Raw genomic sequence first — 21,060 nt, forward strand, 5'->3', positions numbered from 1 at the left:
GTAGGAATATGGGATTAGTGTAGGATTAGTAGAAATGGGTGGTTGATGGTCGGCACTGACTCGGTGGGCCGAAGGGCCTGTTTCAGTGCTGTATCTCTAATCTAATCTAATCTAATCTAAGGCTGGGGGTGCTTTCCCCACAGAGGAAGAGCGCCTTCTAACACAAGGTCCCTAATTTGTGGGCCACAAAGGACCCTCACCGGTAAACAGTCTACCCCCCGGGAGCCCCCCCACTCCTCGCTGGGGCCTTCTGGACTGGCCCCGGTGGCCCGCTACCTACCTCTGGCCCGTGGTTCCAGTGCTGGACCTGGGTTTGACTGGCAGTGGCCATGACTCCCGGTGGTGCTGCCGATACTGCTGAGCTGCCGGCCCTCTGATTGGGCGACAGCTCTTGGAGGAGGGATCCCCACTCCAATAAAGTCTTTAAAGGGACAGAGATGCCGACTCCTGAAACTTTGATTGAAAAAGATCGGAGGATCGCTCCGGGGGAACATGAAAAGGCCGACTCAGGGATCCCCCCCTCCCCACCTTTCCAGCTGGGTGCCAGGAGCCCCGGCTCCAACACAACATCCAGCCCAATGTCTACCTCCTCGGGTGGATGATGCTATTTTGAAGAATAAGGGAGTTCTCCTTGATGAGCTGGCCAATAATTATCTCTCAAACAACATCACTAAAAGAACATATTTTCCAGCCTTATCTCATTGCTGTTTGTGGGATCTTGCTGTGTACAAATGGGCTGCTGTGTTTCCTACATTACAACAGTTACGAGCTTCGAGGACACCAGTCATGTGTGTACTGAGCCGTTATGGAAACTGACTATAATGACTGCCTCCATTCAGAGTGCCTCATGTAGAGGTCACATGACTATGGCAAGCCAGGAAGCACATTGTTATCATATTGCATTTCTATCCCAAACAACAACAGTGGCTACACTTCAAAGTTACTTCATTGACTGCAAAGTCCTGAGGTTGTGACAGGCTGTATAGAAATGCAATGGTATTTTTTATTTGGTAATTTCCCCCCCCCACCAACCCCATCAGGAGAACTCCTTTGGGAATGATTTCACATTGGGCATTCTCGGTGTTTTTCCAATATTGACAGCAGGTTTTCTCCCCCACTCTCAGGAGTATATGCGGGGAGTCGGTAAATGGTGTGATGAGGGGATTGATGTCTCGGTGGGCTGGGGCTGTTTGTAAATCCATTAACAATGAGGCAGTCTGATCAGTGAATCGCGTCCACAGGATTATTCCCCAACTACTTTTTTTTTAATAAAGCCTCTGGAATCTGGAAAACTCCTTCAGCAGTCAAAAGGATTTCTTTTCCAGAATTAAATATTTATTTGACTGTGTTCCAAACAGTGCCAGAATATTTTACTCTGTTTCCAACAGTTGTTTTACGTTAAAACTTTATCAGATTTGGGAGACAGCAAGGTTGGAGCCTCTGCGTGCTACTGGCTGGAATGTTTTTGCCATCAATCCTGCAGCTAGTGGCTCACTGATCTCGACTGTTGCTGCAGGAGTTTGTCCCAAATGGAAACCTGGGACATCTTCAGAGAGACAGAGAGAGGGAGATTCAGGAACCACAACTAATAGCTCATCTGTTCTGCCCAGTGACCAATCAGATCAAGAAAGGATAAAGAAATGTCAACAAGGAGGGAGGACTAGAGAGGTTTGTTAAACCTTGTTGCAAAACAAGGGGCGGCACAGCGGCGCAGTGGTTAGCACCGCAGCCTCACAGCTCCAGCGACCCGGGTTCAATTCTGGGTACTGCCTGTGTGGAGTTTGCAAGTTCTCCCTGTGTCTGCGTGGGTTTTCTCCGGGTGCTCCGGTTTCCTCCCACCGCCAAAAGACTTGCAGGTTGATAGGTGAATTGGCCATTATAAATTGCCACTAGTATACGTAGGTGGTAGGGAAATATAGGGACAGGTGAGGATGTGGTAGGAATATGGGATTAGTGCAGGATTAGTATAAATGGGTGGTTAATGGTCGGCACAGACTTGGTGGGCCGAAGGGCCTGTTTCAGTGCTGTATCACTAAATCTAAATCTAAATCTAAAATGGCCTTGAAAGAACTGTATTTATACAACAGCTTTCAGGATATCCCAAAGTGCTTTACAGCCAATGAATTCTTTGTGAAGTGCAATTACTGTTGTAATGCAGCAACCAATTTGTGCACAGCAAGATCCCACAAACAGCATTGACCAGATAATCCATAGTAGATTTATATCCTGCAGTCTTTAAGATCCTATATAGGAAGGAAAATAATCAACAAACATTTGTCCCAACTGTTTCAACAGCTAAAGAGTGTTCGGATATGGAAGAGAATGAGGAAGTGAAGCCTGAGGAGGATCCGTACACTTTGACAATGGAGGATGAAGATCCTTATGACTTAATTTTACCTGAAGCCAACAGCGTCATGGAAGTTAAAAAAGAAAGCGCGGCTAATATAGTAAAAAGACCGCCAGCACCTATTCCTCGGCCTACCACTCTGCAGTATGTGGACAATACTCCCTTTATAGCTCAAGGTATGTCATTCACAGTAGCAGTAGTTATTCCAGCATCTGCACTAAAGCAATCTAGGATTTTATTGGTGTCTAAATGGGATGTTACAAAGTGATGAATCATGAGTTTGTCTCTTCTCCGTCAGGAGTTTTCATTCTCATCCAAGTCAAGCAAGTGGGAACAAGGTGCTTCCTCCACAAGAGTTGACCACAGGGAACGCTGGCCGACCAGCAGAGTGGGGAAGGGCCCCTGTGATTGATAGCCACCAAAGGGCCATTGGAAACAGCTCACTGGTGTTCAGCCAAGGGAAATGTTAACCAGCTGGATTGGAGACTGTTGAGAGGTCCCGACCTCACTGGGACAGTCCCAGCTGGAGGATTGTGTCCAGTTCTGTGTTCCACACTTTAGGAATGATGTCAAGGCCTTGGAGAGGGTGCAGAGGAGATTTACTAGAATGGGACCAGGATTACAAGAATTCTGTTACGTAGAGACACTGGAGAAGCTGGAGTTGTTCTCCTTAGAGCAGAGAAGGTTAAGGGGAGATTTAATAGAAGTGTTCAGAATCATGAAGGGTGTTGTTTCCAGTGGCAGGAGGTCCAATAACCAGAGAACATAGATTTAAGGCAATTGGCAAAAGAATCAAAGGTGAGATAAGGAGAACTTGTTTGTTGTTATGCAGTGAGTTGTGATCTGGAATGCATTGCATGAAAGGGCAGTGCAAACAGATTCAATAATAACTTCCAAAGGGAAAGATTTGTAGAGTAATGGGAAAGGTAATGGGTTTGAGTTAATTGAGGACATGGATTTGTAAAAGGCAGATAATGCTTGACTAATCAAATTGAATTTTTTGATGAAGTAACCGAGAAGGTTGATGAAGGGAATGCAGTGGATGTTGTCGATATGGATTTTAAGAAAGCGTTTGACAAAGTACTACATAAAAGGCTCTTTAACAAAATTGAGGCTCATGGAATAGGAGAGTCAGTGTCCAATTAGATTAAAAAATTGGCGCAGAGTCAGAAACAGCGAGTCATGGTAAATGGGTGTTTTCAGACTGGAGGATGGTAGACAATGATGTTCCCAGTGGTCAGTGCTGGGACCACTGCTTTTTTTGCTATATACAAATGACTTGGACCTTGGAATACAGAGTAGAATTTCTAAATTTGCCAATGATACCAAACTTGGAGGAGTTGCAAACAGTGAGGGTGATACGAACTGCCTAGAACAGGCTAGCAGAATGGGCAGACAGGTGGCAGATGGAATTTAATACAAAGGTGAGATGATGCATTTGGCAGAAGGGATAGGAAGAGGCAATATAGACTGACCGGCACAGTTCTAAAGAGTGTGCAGGAACAGAGGGATCTGGATGTGCATGTTCATCGATCTTTGAAGGTGGCAGGACATACTGAGAGAGTAGTTAGCAAAGTATATGTGATCTTGGGCTTCACAAATAAAGGCATAGAGTACAAAAGCAGGGAAGTTATGCTGAACCTTTATAAAGCTCTGGTTAGGCCCCAACTGGAGTATTGTGTCCAGTCTGGTCACCACACTTCAGGAAGGATGAGAGGGTCCTTGAGAGGGTGCAGAGGAGATTTACCAGAATGGTTCCAAGGATGGGGGATTTTAGTTACAAGGTTAGGTTGGGAAAGCTGGGGTTGTTCTGCTTGGAACAGAGGAGATTGAGGGCTGATTTGATAGAAGTGTACAAGATTGACAGACTTAGATAAGTTAGACAAGGAAAAACTGTTCCCATTAACTGATGGTACAAGGACTAGGGGACACAGTTTGAAGGTTTTAGGCAAAAGATGCAGGGGGAATATGAGGAAGAACGTTTTTACGCAGCGGGTGATAATGACCTGGAACTCACTGCTCATGAGGCTGGTGGAAGCGGAAACAATGATTTCAAAAGGAAATTGGATGGGCACTTGAAGGAAATAAACTTGGCAATCAAACGGGGGAGTGGCACTGACTGGATTACTCCACAGAGAGCCAGCCAGCACTCGATGGGCCGAATGTCCTTCTATACCGTAAATTACTCTCTGGCTTTATCACTCTATAAGAGCAGGGTGATTGGGACTATTTGGATAGCTCTTTCAAACAGCTAGCAGAGGCACAATGGGCCAAATGGCCTCCTCCTATGCAGTGTGATCCTATGATTTTAAAAGGATTGGGGAATGCGCTTAAAGTCGGCAGCTCCAGCTGAAAAGCTAGCACATGGTGGATGGGCGAAATGGCCCTCCTTTAAGCTGTGATTTCCAGATATACAAATAAATCTTTTAACAAATTAAAGTTTTATTTCGGAAAGGATGACAGTCCTCCCAAATACTAATAACCTCTTTTCTAAAGACAAGTTTGATGACGAGATGTTGACTAATTCACTTAGCTCCCTATATGCTCAGCAGTTATACAAATGGTGCTGATGCAGTTCAGGCCAATAAAAGACTGCAGGTCTCAGCACAAGCTGGAATCACATCAATTAAACTACTTACTGCCCAATCAATAGCATTGTTCAGTGTTTCCTGCAGTCTGATGCAATTTATTATCATTATTGACCTGTTTGATCCCAGACACTTAGATCTTATTTCAGCAGCATTGCATTCAAAGGGGTTAAGGAGAAGTTGTATGGAGGAGCAATGCATTTTTAAGACTGACCAGGGGCGTCATCTGTGATCACAGCTATAGTTTTAGGTCCTCGCCTCAGTTCTTGTGAATTTCCTCACTCGTGTTTTTTTTTATTAATTCCTCTCCAACTAAAAATATGTCAGCTCTGCAAATTCCCTTGCTCAGAAGCCACTACATAGACTCATAAAACAACTTGTATTCATATAACACATTCAATGTTTCAAAATGTCCCAAAGTGGTTAACAAGAGTGATAGCAATAAAAACATCTTTGACACCAGCCCCATAAAGAAATATTAGGTCAGGTGACCCAAAGCTTGGTCAAAGAGGCAGGTTTTAAAAAGCATCTTAAAGGAGAAGAGAAAAGTGGAGAGGTTTAGGGAGGGAATTCCAGAGCTTAAAACCCTGGCGGCTGAAAGCACAGCCACAAATGGTGGCAGGATTAAAATCAAGGCCAGGAATGGAAGTGTGCAGAGATCTCAAGGGCTTGAAGGCCTGGAGGAGGCCATTCAGCCCATTGTGTCTGTGTTGGCTCTTTAAAAGAGCTAGCCAGTTAGACTCACTCCCCTACGCTTTCCCCATAGCCCTGCAATTTTTCCCTTTCCGAGTATGTATCTAATTCCCTTTTGAAAGTTACTATTGAATTTGCTTCCACCGCCCTTTCAGGCAGCGCGTTCCAGATCACAACAACTCACTGTGTAAAAAAAAAAGGTTCTCCTTATCTCACCTCTGGTTCTTTTTGCCAGTTACCTTAAATCTGTGTCCTCTGGTTACTGACCCTCCTGCCATCGGAAATAGTTCTCATAATTTACTCTATCAAAATTCCTCATAATTCTGAACACCCCTATTAAATCTCCCTTTAACCTCCTCTGCTCTAAGGAGAACAATCCCAGCTTCTCCAGTCTCTCCACATTAACTGAACTCCCTCATTCCTGGTACCATTCTAGTAAATCTCCTCTGCACCCTCTCCAAGGCCTTGACATCCTTCCTAAAGTGTGGTGCCCAGAATTGGACACAATACTCCAGCTGGGGGCTAACCCAGTGATTTATAAAGGTTTAGCATCACTTCCTTACTTTGGTACTCTATGCCTCTATTTATAAAGCCAGGGATTCTGAATGGTGTTTTAACATAGAAGCATTAACATTTAGCATAACTACATAAAAAGACATTGAAAGTGTTTAACAACAAATGAATTACTTTGGAAGTTATATAGTGTTACGAAAGTGCTTCTATTTTTTAATATATTTTTTTGAGGACATGTGTTTTAAAACTGAAAAGATTCCATGGATGTGTTTTTTTTTACCAAGTTCACCAAAAGGATACTTGAGATGTTGTTTGAAAACAATCTTTGCTGGAAATCATATGCTTCATGCTCAATAAACAACAGAAACCTTGGTGACCAGGGGAAGATGTTTACAGAGAAGCACATGTCAAGGTTTATGGAGGTCAGGAGGTTGACTTTCTGTTTGGGTTTTTTTTATTGTTTTCAAGTCAGTTGGGGTGTGAACTGTTTTGAAGACAGTTGGAGATCAATTGCCCAAGGAACAAACATCCAGCTCACCTCTTTCTCGACTTCTTTGAAGAAACCCTGCAAAGATCCAGTGTGGGAAAGCTAAAATCCCTGGTGCTGCATCTCTCCTGAGAAGCTGGAAAACCTGCCAGATTAATTCTCAACGCCGCCAGAAAAGAACTGCTTTAGAAAAGATCCCAGTGACCCATCACCATATACCCGGATGTCAGACCAAAAGGGATGACTGACATCTTTCCATATCTCCTCTTTTTTCTGCAAGGATTAGCAAGTATTTAACCAAAGTTTTTTTTGTCCTTTTTTTTGTAATAGACCTGCGCAGAGAGAATTTTTGTATTTTTTTCAGTGTGGGTGAGTTTGTGTGTGGGGTTTAAAAAGGGAACTTTCATATCTCAATCTGTGTGTTAAGACTTTGCTTCGTTGCTGGATAAGTCTTGTTTTATAATAAACTGATAATTTTGTTGTTTATTAAAGAAACGTGGTTGATATAATTTAATCTGGGATAAACAGCAACGTGTATGATTGATTACATCGGTAACTGGGTAAATATTTAAATATCTGTTGTGACCTGTGGAGAAGTGGAACTAGAAAAGACAGTGCACTCCTCCCACTTTGGTCGTAACAATAGAAAAACACAGCATCCAATCTGTGCACAGCAAGAACCCACAAACTGAAAATGAGACAAATAGCCAAATAATCTGTTTTGGTGGCATTGATTGAGGATGAAATGTTGGCCAGGACACCAGGAGTCTGTAAAGCATTGTAAAGTCATTGCCTGTGTCTGGCTCAGATTGTAGTTTGAGATGCTGACAAGTTACGATGTTCTTTACCTGCTACTTGAATATCCTGGGATTTTGTAGCACAGCAGTTCAAGAGACCTGCGATCATAATGTTCCCTAAAATCCCATCCTCACAGCATCACTTCCATCACCGTAACATCGCCCCACTCCACCCCTGCTTCATCTCGTCAGGTGCCTTTGTTAACTCTAGATTTGACGATCCTAACACACTGCTGACTGGCCTGCCATCCTCCAACTTCCATAAACTTCAGCCCTCATCCAACACTGCTGCCCATATCCTAACTCGCAGCAAATCATGTTCACCTATCACCCCTGTGCTCGCCGACCTATATTGGCTCCAGTTAAGCAATGCCTCAATTTTAAAATTCTCATCCTTGTTTTCAAATTCCTCCATGGCTTCATTCCTCCCTATCTCTGTCACCTCCTCCAGCCCTACAACCCTCTGAGGTCTCTGCGCTCCCCCAATTCTGGCCTCGTGTACAGCCCCAATTTTAATCACTGCAACATCGGTGACCATGCCTTTGTCTGCCTGGACTTTAAGCTCTGGAATTCTCTTCCTAAACTTTTCTGTCTCCCTCTCCTCCTCTAAGACACTTGTTAAAACCTACCTCTTTCATCAAACTTTCGATCACCTGTCCTAATATTACCCGATGAGGCTCAGTGTCAAATTTCCACTGGTGAGGTCTCGTGAAGCACTTTGGACATGTTACTATGTTAAAGACACTATATAAATTCAAGTTGTGTTATTGTTGATCCCTGTTAATTTTTTTCTGATAGGAATGTGAGTGGTAGAATAATTTTATAGCCTTGTCCCCAACTTGTATATCCTAAAACTATCTCTTATCATTGGTTGGTTATTTTGGGCTCTAGCTATTGACTGATCTCAGGGTAGAGAGAGTGAGAAAGACAATGAAGAAACTATGGCTGGTCAGTGACTATCCGAGCCCGTGTGATAGGAACAAGCAAATATTGAAAGTTATGATCACTGTGGCAGCTTTCCAGTATTCAAAAAAACACACTGACTCCCACTGTAGCAAGGAGCAGAATAGACAAGCCATTGACTGTCAAGCAACTGCTCCCAGGGGAAGTGATACAGTTACTTCATTCACTTTGGAAATTGGTCCCGGCACAGATAAGGTGAGATGGAATCTCCACCAGTTTATCATCCTTCCCACAGTGACAGACAAACAGCAGACAGGATCTTAGACAAACTAAATACGGAGAAGCTATTACCACTGGAAAGTTGGTCAGTAACCAGAGAACACAGGTAATTGGAAAAAAGAAACAGAGGAGAGGAGAGAAGAATTATTTTGGGAAGTAAGTTGTTAGGATCTGGAATGTACTGCCTGCAAGAAGATTTAAGGAGGTATTAGGACAGCATGGTCAAAGAGGTAGGTTTTGAGGAGCATCTTAAAGGAGAGAAGCAGGGAGGCTTCGGGAGGAAATTCCAGGGCTTAGGGCAGAGGCAGCTGAAGGCACGGCCACCAATGGTGTAGCGAAAGAAGTTGGGGATGCACAAGAGGCCAGAATTAAGGAGTGAAGAGATCTCAGAGGGTTGTAGAGTTGGAGGAGGTTACAGAGATAGGGTGGGGCACAGCTATGGTGGGATATGAAAACAAGGATGAGGATTTTAAATTTAAGGCATGCCTGACTGACACCCAAAATAGGTCAATGAGCACAGTGATGATGGGTGAACAGTGCGAATTAGGATATGGGCAGCAGAGAAAGATGGGACACTAGTCAGACGATTGTTATAGTGGATGGGCACACACTGTCAGAGCTCAATTAGACTGAATGGCTTGTTTTCTGTGTAATAATTTTTTTATTCTTTCATGGGATGCAGTTGTCGCTGGCATGGCCAGCATTTGTTGCCCATCCCTAATTGGCCTTGACAACTGAATGTCTTGCTAGACCATTTCAGAGGGCAGTTAAGAGTCAACCTTGTGGGTCTGGAGTCACACGTAGGCCAGACCAGGTAAGGACGGCAGATTTCCTTCCCGAAAGGACATTAGTGAACCAGATGGGTCTTTACAACAATCGATGATAGTTTCATGGCACCATTACCGAGACTAGTTTTCAATTCCAGATTTTTTTTATTAATTAATTGAATTTAAATTCCAGCAGCTGCTGTGGTGGGATTTGAACCCATGTCCCCAGGGCATTGGCCTGGGCCTCTGGATTACTAGTTCAGTGACTAATATCTATCATCCTAAGATACAAGGTACAACATTTTGGTAGGAATAACAAGGAGAAGCTTGTTTGCTCCAGCTATAGTCCCAAAGGGCCATTGGCATCCCTCCCCATGAGAGGGGCTGCTGATGATGTACAGCTTGAGGGTCACTACTCCTCAAGCATGGGGCAAGGCGAGGAGGTGGGCCTTCCACAGCCAGTATGGGGATTGAACCCACACTGTTGGCATCTTTCTGCATTATACATTAGCTGTCTAGCCAGCTGAGCTAACCAACCCCCCACAAGGAAAGGCAATATACAATAAAGGATACAATTCTAAAGGGGGCGCAGGAGCAGAGGGATCGGGGTGGGGGGGGGGGGGGGAGGGTTGTTATGAAAGTGCTTCCATTTTTTAATAATTTTAAGGACTCGTGTTTTAGAATTGTGGAAATGGATTCCTTTGGAGGACTGAAGTGATTCCATAGATGCTGGAGTTTGTTTTTTAAAAGGTCACTGGAAGGACTTGAGCTTTCTGTTTTAAAACAACCCTTACTGGATGTCACATGTCTTTAGCTAAATAAACAACAGGAGCCTTGGTGACTCGGGGGAGTTGTTTACAGAGAAGTGACATGTCAAGATTTATGGCGGTCAGGAGTTGTTTTCAGTTTGGATATTGTGTTTTGAGTCAGTAGGGATAGTAGCCTGCTGAGAGAAGCAAACATCTCATCATTTCTCCACCTCTCTGAGAAACCCTGAGAATCTAGTGTGTGATAGCCGAAACCCCTGATGCCTCATTTCTTCTGGAAAGCCAGCCAAGCTAATCATCAACATCACCTGAAGAAAACTGCTCCAAAAAGATTCCTTTGACAACCGTCTACACATATTTGGGATGCCAGAATAAAAGGACAACTGATATCATTCCATATCATCTTCTTTTTCCTTCAAGAATTAACAAGTATTTGGCTAAAGTTTTTTTTGGTCTTTTTTGTAAAGCGTTCTCTGTAGAGAAAACGTCTTTATTTTTCTGGTGCGTGCGTGCATGCGCGCAGGGCTAAGTTAGAAGGAAACTTTCATATTTCAATCTGTGTGTCAATGCTTTGCATCTTTACTGAATGCGTCTTGTTTTATAATAAGTTGATAATTTTGTTGTTTATTCAAGAAACCTGGTTGGTGGACTTTATTCTGAAATAAAATAGAGTATATTGTTATGTGGGTTTCCATTTTTTGTTAAAACTTGAGAATCTATATTTTAAAAACTGAAAAGGATTTCATTGACATGAAATCATCTGGAGATTGCTGAAATTTGAGGGTGTTTTACTTAAAAGGAAGTAAGGATCTGGAATGCACTGCCTGAGAGTGTGGTGGAGGCAGGTTCAGTGAGTGTTTAGAATCTGGAATGCACTGCCTGAGAGTGTGGTGGAGGCAGGTTCAGTGAGTGTTTAGGATCTGGAATGCACTGTCTGAGAGTGTGGTGGAGGCAGGTTCAGTGAGTGTTTAGGATCTGGAATGCACTGTCTGAGAGTGTGGTGGAGGCAGGTTCAGTGAGTGTTTAGGATCTGGAATGCACTGTCTGAGAGTGTGGTGGAGGCAGGTTCAGTGAGTGTTTAGGATCTGGAATGCACTGTCTGAGAGTGTGGTGGAGGCAGATTCAGTGAGTGTTTGGGATCTGGAATGCACTGTCTGAGAGTGTGGTGGAGGCAGGTTCAGTGAGTGTTTAGGATCTGGAATGCACTGTCTGAGAGTGTGGTGGAGGCAGATTCAGTGAGTGTTTGGGATCTGGAATGCACTGTCTGAGAGTGTGGTGGAGGCAGGTTCAGTGAGTGTTTAGGATCTGGAATGCACTGTCTGAGAGTGTGGTGGAGGCAGATTCAGTGAGTGTTTGGGATCTGGAATGCACTGTCTGAGAGTGTGGTGGAGGCAGGTTCAGTGAGTGTTTAGGATCTGGAATGCACTGTCTGAGAGTGTGGTGAGGCAGATTCAATGGTGGCTTTCAAAAGGAAATTGGATAATTATCTGAAAATAAAAAATTTGCAGGGCTAGAAGGAAAGAGCGAGGCAATAGGACAGCTGAATTGCTCTTGTAGAGTGCCAGCACAGGGCCAAATGGCCTCCACCTGTGTTGTAACCATTCTATGATTCTATGAGCTGAAAACTCTCACAGTGAGACTCATTGCTAAGGAGGTTACTCAACATCCACCAAAAGAATCTATGATTTTTGAATAATAAGGGGCAGTCAGTGGCACAGTGATAATGTCACTGGACTAGTATTCCAGAGGCCCAGGCTAATGCTCTGGAATGTACAAATTTTTGATCATACTGTTGCGATGACATCAGATCCCCTCGGTGGATTCCCAGCTCCGAGTGTAACCAGTTGGATTAATGTTGGCCAGATGTTAATCCAAAGAGGATCAAAGATCAAATGTTATTGCTCAGGAACTTTCAACAAGTACTGATATGACTTTGTGTTAGTGTTTCAGCAAAAGACTGGAAAAGGAACTGATGACAAAGTCTACGCTGTCCCCAAAAGAGGTATGGATCCTTGTCATTGTTGGTGTCTCATGGTAACTCCGAGAATAAATAGGTTTTCTCAGTTTGTGGCTTTGAGATATCGTTAATCACGAGCACTGTCGAGTTGCGATTATACGCCAGCAACAAAGCATATTATCCAGCAGAATCCCAGCATTACCCAGTGTGTCAAGCTGATGGGCAAGGCTGCCTCCTGGTGGCAAGCATCTGGAAAATCACCCTCATATTTCTTTGCCATTTTCTTTTTTTTCACTGAGCATTTGAATTTTAATGAACTATTTTTTAAATAATTAGCAAAAAATATGGGACAATAATCCTTTACATTGAAAATTCATCACTTTTGAAAATAATTACTTTTCCAGTCATTTTCAGTGAAATCGTTCCAGTATTTTTGAATTCAGTCAGTTTTACAATCTCCAAAGACTGGCCGCACTGTGGGGACACCTTCAGTCACAGGGTGTGACTCCACAGTTACTTCATCCATGGGAGGAGCCATGGGGGAGGGTGATGATGATGGAGCTCCATGAGGGGTGGCCCCTTCATCACCATCTCACTCATCCTCAGTCCTTTTATGGCACCCTTGATCACTGGAGGGAACCACCAGCTGGGGCCCAGCTGGCATCCACACATGGTTCTTTGCACCATTTGCACCACTGACTGGTCAATGCTACTGAAACTGTCATGCATCCTTCACCAGATGGTGTCATGCCATTTGACATGTGTGCGTGCATCTCAGACCCCATTTTTGAGCCTTATTTTGGCCACCTAGCTCCAAGAAAATGGCTGCTATACAGCTCAATTTAGCCCTCAAAGAGTCTGATGATGTCTGCCGTTATCTTCATGCCTTATAATTACTGATTTTGAACAGTCACGATGCAGCAAACTCATTCCCACAATGTAACTCCTTACTATCAAAGTAATACTATTGGGTTGTATGAGTTTGTTTAGCAGCAAAGTCGTCCTATGTTCCTAAATGATCCTCTTTGTGATGTGCAGCAGCCAGACTCAAGATTGATGAGAACCCAGTGTACGACACATTCAGAGCAGAGTATGATCCAGGACAGCAACAGCTAATCCATCTGCAAGAACTAGTCAAGAAGGGAGTTCTCACAGTGAATGAAGCCCAAAAAAAATTCAAACTGTGGCAGATTGAACAGAAGGATCAAGATGCTGCACAACAGGTACCAGAACAAACCTTCATCCACTTCCTACAAGATATAATTGGCGGGGAAGGAGGTCTATATACTAATGTGGAGTTGGAGACACTTTCTTCCATGGTTCTGAAGTGACGTTGCTGTAAAGCAATTGACGAAAGTCAGATGTGAATTTTCTTAAAAGGACTGAACAAGATTTATTTACAATAAAACCAGGATTTCCTTCCCTGACATGTTAGTTCAGGTATGGCCAGGAGTTCACAAACTCAACCACACACAGGGTAGGGAGTGAATGGCTTCTCTGTCAGTTGTTGTTCAAAGACTTGTTTCTGTGTGTGGGGATAAGCTGCGGGTAGATCTCCCACTTACAAGAGTTTTTTTTCTAGCTCTTGGCCCTGCCCCTGTAAGGGGAATCTCCCATTGGAAGGGAGGAACAGCCCAACCCCTTCCCTCTGCCAGTGTGAGTCAATGGATCAATCCCACCACCCTGAACTCTGGGGGATGATTTTACTGTTTAAGCGACATCTTCCTTCCTTGTGGAGGAGGTGAGGGAGAAAAGAGAAATCATTCTGTTATGCACAATATCAACATCCCTACAAAGCAACACATCATAACAAGAAATGCAACATTGCCATCTTACTAGTCCTTCAAATCAATACAATTTATTGCTATTAAAAATAACAGATTATCTGGTCATTATCACATTGCTGTTTGTGGGATCTTGTTGTGCACAAATTAGCTGCCGTATTTCCTTACATTGTAACAGCAACTGCACTTCAAAAGTACTTAATTAGTTAGAAAGCATTTTGGGATGTCCTGAAGTGATGAAAGGTGCTATCCAAATGCAAGTCTCCCTCTCTTTCTAAACTCTACACCTGAACACTCTAAATAAAATGACATAAACTAAACCTCATATTAAAAGTCCTACACCAGCAAACATCTCCTGTCTACAAAACCTTACTTCTTATTGTCAAGGTTTTGTGTCTGTTTTTATATTAGAAATTCTTATGTCCCCATTTCTAATGGGGATTTTCTATGTAATCTGTCACACTGTAATGACAATCTCCTCCTGCCAGTGGGGGCAGTGTATCCCCTCAGCTTTGTGACAGCCAGTTCCTCAGCCTGAACTGCAGATGCTCTCATCAACTCCACTCAGCTTCTTTTTTGAACATTTCGTTACTTTCCATTTAAAAACTATTATTGATTGTGCTTCAACCACTATTTCTGGTAAACTATTCCATGTCCAAACAATCCTCAGAGCAGACATCATTCTCCAAACCTGTGCCTTCATTCTTCGAGTGCTCCTTGAAATATTTGCCCTCTCATTGCTGTATTAACTTTATCAAAGCCTCTCACAACACGAGCTGCTTAGGACACTGAGAAGTCGTCACAAACTCCAAGCCTGATCCAGCGCCACCTACACCATCGAGCGTCTCATCATCTGTCACTAAATGCCAGGCTGGCCTGCAAAGAAAATGGGCAATTAGAACATGGAGATTCCTGCACAATAATCCTGGAGACCGGAAAGCTGTGTTAGGAGCATTGTGGTTGTTACTGTTATTTAAATAACTTGTGGTTCTTCATGTTGAATAGGCTGGGGCTCTTTTCTCTAGAAAAGAGAAAAGGTGACCTGATAGAGGTCTTTAAAGTTATGAAGGGATTTGACAGGGTATATGTAGAGAAGTTGTTTGCACGTGTGGATGAATAGTGGCCATCAATATTAGATTAGATTAGATTAGAGATACAGCACTGAAACAGGCCCTTCGGCCCACCGAGTCTGTGCCGAACATCAACCACCCATTTATAATAATCCTACACTAATCCCATATTCCTACCAAACATCCCCACCTGTCCCTATATTTCCCTACCACCTACCTATACTAGTGACAATTTATAATGGCCAATTAACCTATCAACCTGCAAGTCTTTTGGCTTGTGGGAGGAAACCGGAGCACCCGGAGAAAACCCACGCAGACACAGGGAGAACTTGCAAACTCCACACAGGCAGTACCCGGAATCGAACCCGGGTCCCTGGAGCTGTGAGGCTGCGGTGCTAACCACTGCGCCACTGTGCCGCCCTAGTCCGTAATAAATCCAATCGGGAATTCAGGAGAAACTTCTTTCCCCAGAGAGTGGTGAGAATGTGGGACTCACTACCACAGGGAGTGACTGAGGTGAATAGCATCGATACATTTAAGGGGAAGCTGGATAAGTACATGAGGGAGAAAGGAATAGAAAGATATACTGATAGGGTGACATGAAGAGGGATGGGAGGAGATTCACGTGGAGCACAAACACTGGCGTAAACCAGTTGGGCCGAATGGCCTGTTTCTGTCCTGTAAATAACATGTAATTCTATATAGATTAATTTACAACACTTCCTAAAGGCACCTCCTCAAAATTATAAACCATGCACGTTTTCCCTTAATGCCCCAATAATGGCCCACCACACCCAAACTGTGCAACTGTGAAGCCAGCTAACCCTGCCTATTCTTACCAACTTATGGATCTTCCTTCGCACTTATTGTACGTCAAACCAGCAGAAATGGCATTCGTCGTGTCAGTTATCTGTTAACATTGCAGCATTCTCTGATCCATGTGTTGCCCTAATGCCCCAGTGAAAGCCCCCTGCCTTTCCATTACCCCTCCACAAGAATACAGAGGGCATCATATTCGCTGTTAACCTGCATTTCCAGACAAATAGTTCACTCTACTGCAGAAAAGTGCAACATTTCTGGCATTGTAACCTGCTTGGAGTCTTGTTACCCAATTGAAAAGGCACATTGAAGAATTATTGAAGGTGAGTTTTCATCAGCTGTGCTGAGCTTCTTAAATCTTTAATGAATGTTTTACAGCTGAGCAGCAGATCACCAATTCTCTGTTATTGTGGGTTCAGAACAAACACCATCTTTAAAAAGAACCCCTCCCCCTCCCTGAGTTGTCCTTAAATAAAATATTTATGCTTCATTTTCATAATCAAATCCAGGCAAATCTAGAGAGAAGAGAGAAGGTCACATTAACACAGGCGGCTTCCGCTCAGAGAGCCAGAGATAAAAATTTACCTTCTTGAGTCTATCTAAACAGTCCTAACATTTTCTCTTTACAATTATGAGAGTAACTACAATCATTTTCAATATTTCATCAACTTATTAGTTCCCAAGATGTATTTTCTTGACTTTATTTAATGACTCACCCTTTCAATTTGCTCTGATTATTTGTCACTCCCACACGTAGATGTTTCAAAGTGATGTTATAACCTCTTTGTTAAGAAGCTGTGTGTGGTGTTGGAATACTCCTACAGCAGTCCTGTCAACATTTAAACACGATCGAGAGATCCCAATGCAGTCTGGACACTCTCAGATCATAGGGAGCTCCCCAGGAAATGAGGGAAACTCAATGCACAGAACAGGAAAGAAGAAATAAAATGGTGAAAAAAACAAGATAGAATATAAAGAAAGGAGGATGAGGAAGCAGGACATTCCTCCCCCTGCTCCAGGTACCAACATGGACATCATCCCAACCTCAAATAATTTGATGTGTGTTTGAGGTTCAATCATAAGTGTTCAGCTGTTGGTTAAGGTACCCCAGAGAAGGTAATTGTCACCTCTCTCTGCAGGTGGGATTTGGGTGTTAGATGGTAAAGGATTGTGGTACAGTGCCTACTGATCCACCCCACCAAAATCCAGCCCTCCGTGATTTTGGAGATCAGGTAACCAGCAGTCTCAGCCGAACAGGCAGGAGCTGACTTACAACATACAAATCGGGTACGGCAGTGATTGTTGGTCAGCTGATCGAATGCCCCTTAAAGCAAAAAGAACAAAGAAAGACTTGTATTTATATAGTGCCTTTCACAGTGGCCAAAGCAATGTACAGCCAATGAAATACATTTGAAGTGCAGTCACTGTTTTAATGTAAGAAAAGTGACAGCCAATTTGCATACAGCAAACTCCTGCAAACAGGAATGTGACAACTGATGAATTAATCTGTTTTAGTAATGATAGTTGAGAAATAAATATTAAACTCAGGACACCGGTGACAGCTCTTCATCAAAATAACAGCCATTGGATCTTTTACATCCATCTGAGAGGACAAACAGGACCTTGGTTTAATTTTCATCTGAAAGACAGCACCTCTGACAGTGCAGCATTCCCTCAGTACTGACCCTCCAACAGTGCAGCACTCCCTCAGTACTGACCCTCCGACAGTACAGCACTCCCTCAGTACTGACCCTCCGACAGTACAGCGCTCCCTCAGTACTGACCCTCCGACAGTGCAGCACTCCCTCAGTACTGACCCTCCGACAGTGCAGCACTCCCTCAGTACTGACCCTCCGACAGTGCAGCGCTCCCTCAGTACTGACCCTCCGATAGTGCAGCACTCCCTCAGTACTGACCCTCCGACACTGCAGCACTCCCTCAGTACTGACCCTCCGACAGTGCAGCACTCCCTCAGTACTGACCCTCCGACAGTACAACGCTCCCTCAGTACTGACCCTCCGACAGTGCAGCGCTCCCTCAGTACTGACCCTCCGACAGTGCAGCACTCCCTCAGTACTGACCCTCCGACAGTGCAACACTCCCTCAGTACTGACCCTCCGACAGTGCAGCACTCTCTCAGTATTGACCCTCCGACAGTGCAGCGCTCCCTCGGTACTGACCCTCTGACAGTGCAGCACTCCCTCAGTACTGACCCTCCGACAGTGCAGCACTCCCTCAGTACTGACCCTCCGACAGTGCAGCGCTCCCTCGGTACTGACCCTCTGACAGTGCAGCACTCCCTCAGTACTGACCCTCCGACAGTGCAGCACTCCCTCAGTACTGACCCTCCGACAGTGCAGCGCTCCCTCGGTACTGACCCTCTGACAGTGCAGCGCTCCCTCAGTACTGACCCTCTGACAGTGCAGCGCTCCCTCAGTACTGAACTGGGAGCATCAACATAGATTTTGATCTTCAGTCTCGAGCAAAACCTGAACCCACAACATTCTGGCCTCAGAGGCAAGAGTGTTACTTACCAAGCCACAACTGACAGCTGCTATTAGCCACTCAAATAATAACAGAAGCTTTGCCAAGGATTTTATTGTGGGACAGGAGGTGCATGAATGAACAAATGCTCATTTTCAAATCCCTTCATGGCCTCACCCTTCTTGTTGTCAGTAACCACACCCAGCCCTAAAACCCTCCGAGATCTCTGCCCTTCTCCAACTCTGGCCTCTTGTGCATCCTCCAATTCCCTTCACTCCATTGGTGGTCATGCTTTCAGCTGCCTGAGTCCTAAGCTCTAAAATTCTCTCCTTAAACCTCTCCGCCTCTCTCTCCTCCTTTAAAATGCTCCTAAAATCCCCTCTTTGACCAAGCTTTTGGTCACCTGTCCTAATATCTCCCTATATGGACATTTTACTACATTAAGTGTGCTATATGAATGCAAGTTGTTGTTGTCTCCCCAGTTCACATGTCTACTGCTGGTGCTCAGGTAAAGCTGTAAAACCTCAGGTCTAACAGTTATGTTTATCTCTTTTTTTTGAAGGAGAAATTACGTAAGCTCCGAGAGAAGATTATAAAGGACAGACACGATGTGGAAGATCTCTATGGTAATACAAAGATTCATTTATTTGTTAAAACATTTCTTGGTGGTTCAACTTGGGGTCCATCACTTTTAATGGTCACTGTTACTGGTCGAAAATCTCTGAGGGGTAAATCCATGACCGCAAAGTCTTACCAGAGAGTCTTACTTGTCTTTATTGATCTGAGAAGCTATTTCCAACCCAGCAAGCACAGGATCAAGGAATCAGTCCCTTTACAATTGTAGATGTAACAGCACAGAAGGAGCCCATAGTGTCTGTGCCAGTAATAGCTCTTCTTAACTGGACCTGTCCACTGAAATCCCATTTCCCAGACCTTTCCCATATCCTTCTTTTATCAAATACTTATGCCATGGTTTCTTAGACAGCACCTTCCAAACCCGCGACCTCTACCAACTAGAAGGACAAGGGCAGCAAATACATGGGAACACCACCACCTGCAAGTTCCCCTCCAAGTCACACACCATCCTGACTTGGAACTATATCGCTGTTCCTTCACTGTCGCTGGGTCAAAATCCTGGAACTCCCTCCCCAACAGCACTGTGGGTGTACCTACCCCACATGGACTGCAGCGGTTCAAGAAGGCAGCTCACCACCACCTTCTCAAGGTCAATTAGGGATGGGCAATAAATTCTGGCCTGGCCAGCGACGCCCACATTCCTTGAACGAATGATAAAAAATGAATGACCAGAAGGTTGAAATCCCTGTGAATCAGACCTAACCCTGATTCTCTAGAGTCTTCAAGCAAGCCTCCAACAGAATTCCTTTTATCACACTGGGGGGAATGATAGCATAGTCATTATATTGTCGGACATTAACCCAGCAGTTTGGACTCATAATACAGAGAACATGAATTCATAATCCCACCAGTTTAGTTTGAGAATTGAATTCAGTTTTTAAAAATCTGGAAATAAAAAGCTGGTCTCAGTAAAATTAACAGCAAGCTGTCAGATTGTCGTGAAAATCCATCTGGTTCACTAACGTTCATTAGAGAAGGAAATCTGCTGTTTTTACTCAGTCTGACCTACATGTGAGTCATATCCACAGCAGTGTGATTGCTGGTAAGCCACTCTGTTCTATCGAAACTGTAATCGGCGGTAGTTCACCACCACTTTTTCAGGGCAACTAGAGATGGGCCTTACCAGTGATGCCCACAGCCCAAGAATGAATTAAAAGATTGCATCTTTCATGATAAAAAGAGTTGAAAAGTCCCAAATTAACGCCTGTGAACTTGTTTTTTCTTCACAGATAAACTCAAAATTATCCATCTTTCGGATGGTGAGTAGTTTTACTATCTCAAGAAATTAAAGGAGACAAATTTATTTCCCCAATATGTTTTTAAAAGGAAAAATTGATGGTAAAATTCTGATTTAAAAACAAAGCTGGATAAACATAAACCCTTAGACTTGCAGGGCTATGGGGAAAGAGCAGGGGAGAGTGGGACTAATTGGATAGCTCTTTCAAAGAGCCGGCACAGGTGCGATGGGCTGAATGGCCTCCTTCTGTGTTGTTTGATTCGAGGTAACTTGTAAGCCTCAAACTGATATGGTAAATGAGGAACTCAATTGTCCTAGTCAATTCATCTCGTGCAGGTTAATGCACCGAAAATGTTTCCCAAAATAGCTTGTGCATTGTGCGCATTTAACCCTTTGTGTCTTGCATTTAACTTAGTAGCAACATCTTAATGTAAATTATCTCAAAATTGCTCCCAGGCAAAATAGCCAATAATCCTCTTACACCAAGTGTCTATCTTGGCTCAGTAGGTAGCTCTCTTGACTCTGAATCAGAAGGTTGTGAGTTCAAGTTCTGCTCCAGAGATTTGAGCACAAAGATCCAAGCTGATGTTCCCAGTACAGTACTGAGGGAGTGCTGCACTATCATAGATGCTGTCTTTCAGCTCAGGTGTCAAACTGAGGCCCATTTGCTCTCTCAGGTAAATGTGAAATATCCTACAGCCATTACTTCAACAAAGTGATTCCTGACAACGCAGCTAGCCATCGACATCATCAGGCTGCGCCAAGTTGTGCACATGTGCAGACGGGCTCCTGCTCTCTGTGCATGCGCTGCGTTCCAACTTGCCAGGACTGGTTAGCATGTGCCGATGACGTCATCGCGTGACGTGTGCATCTTTGGGCAACGGGCCTGGTCAGCCTCTGTGCCTGCGCTTTACGCATACAGCAATGCAACG

General features: G+C 43.9%; 1 protein-coding gene across 2 annotated transcripts in view; it reads left to right on the plus strand.

The window, feature by feature from the left end:
* Window positions 1-21,060, plus strand: part of LOC137377462 (B-cell scaffold protein with ankyrin repeats-like) — a 264,713-nt gene that overhangs the window by 231,560 nt on the left and 12,093 nt on the right. For both annotated transcript variants that reach the window (XM_068047063.1, XM_068047072.1), the window contains 5 exons: window positions 2,296-2,523; window positions 12,084-12,143; window positions 13,137-13,321; window positions 18,818-18,881; window positions 20,121-20,150. In XM_068047063.1, the coding sequence (XP_067903164.1) occupies window positions 2,296-2,523; window positions 12,084-12,143; window positions 13,137-13,321; window positions 18,818-18,881; window positions 20,121-20,150 (567 nt within the window). The remainder of the gene's footprint in view (window positions 1-2,295; window positions 2,524-12,083; window positions 12,144-13,136; window positions 13,322-18,817; window positions 18,882-20,120; window positions 20,151-21,060) is intronic.

Source organism: Heterodontus francisci, chromosome 1 (assembly GCF_036365525.1).
Source record: "Heterodontus francisci isolate sHetFra1 chromosome 1, sHetFra1.hap1, whole genome shotgun sequence".
Classification (NCBI taxonomy): Eukaryota; Metazoa; Chordata; class Chondrichthyes; order Heterodontiformes; family Heterodontidae; genus Heterodontus; species Heterodontus francisci.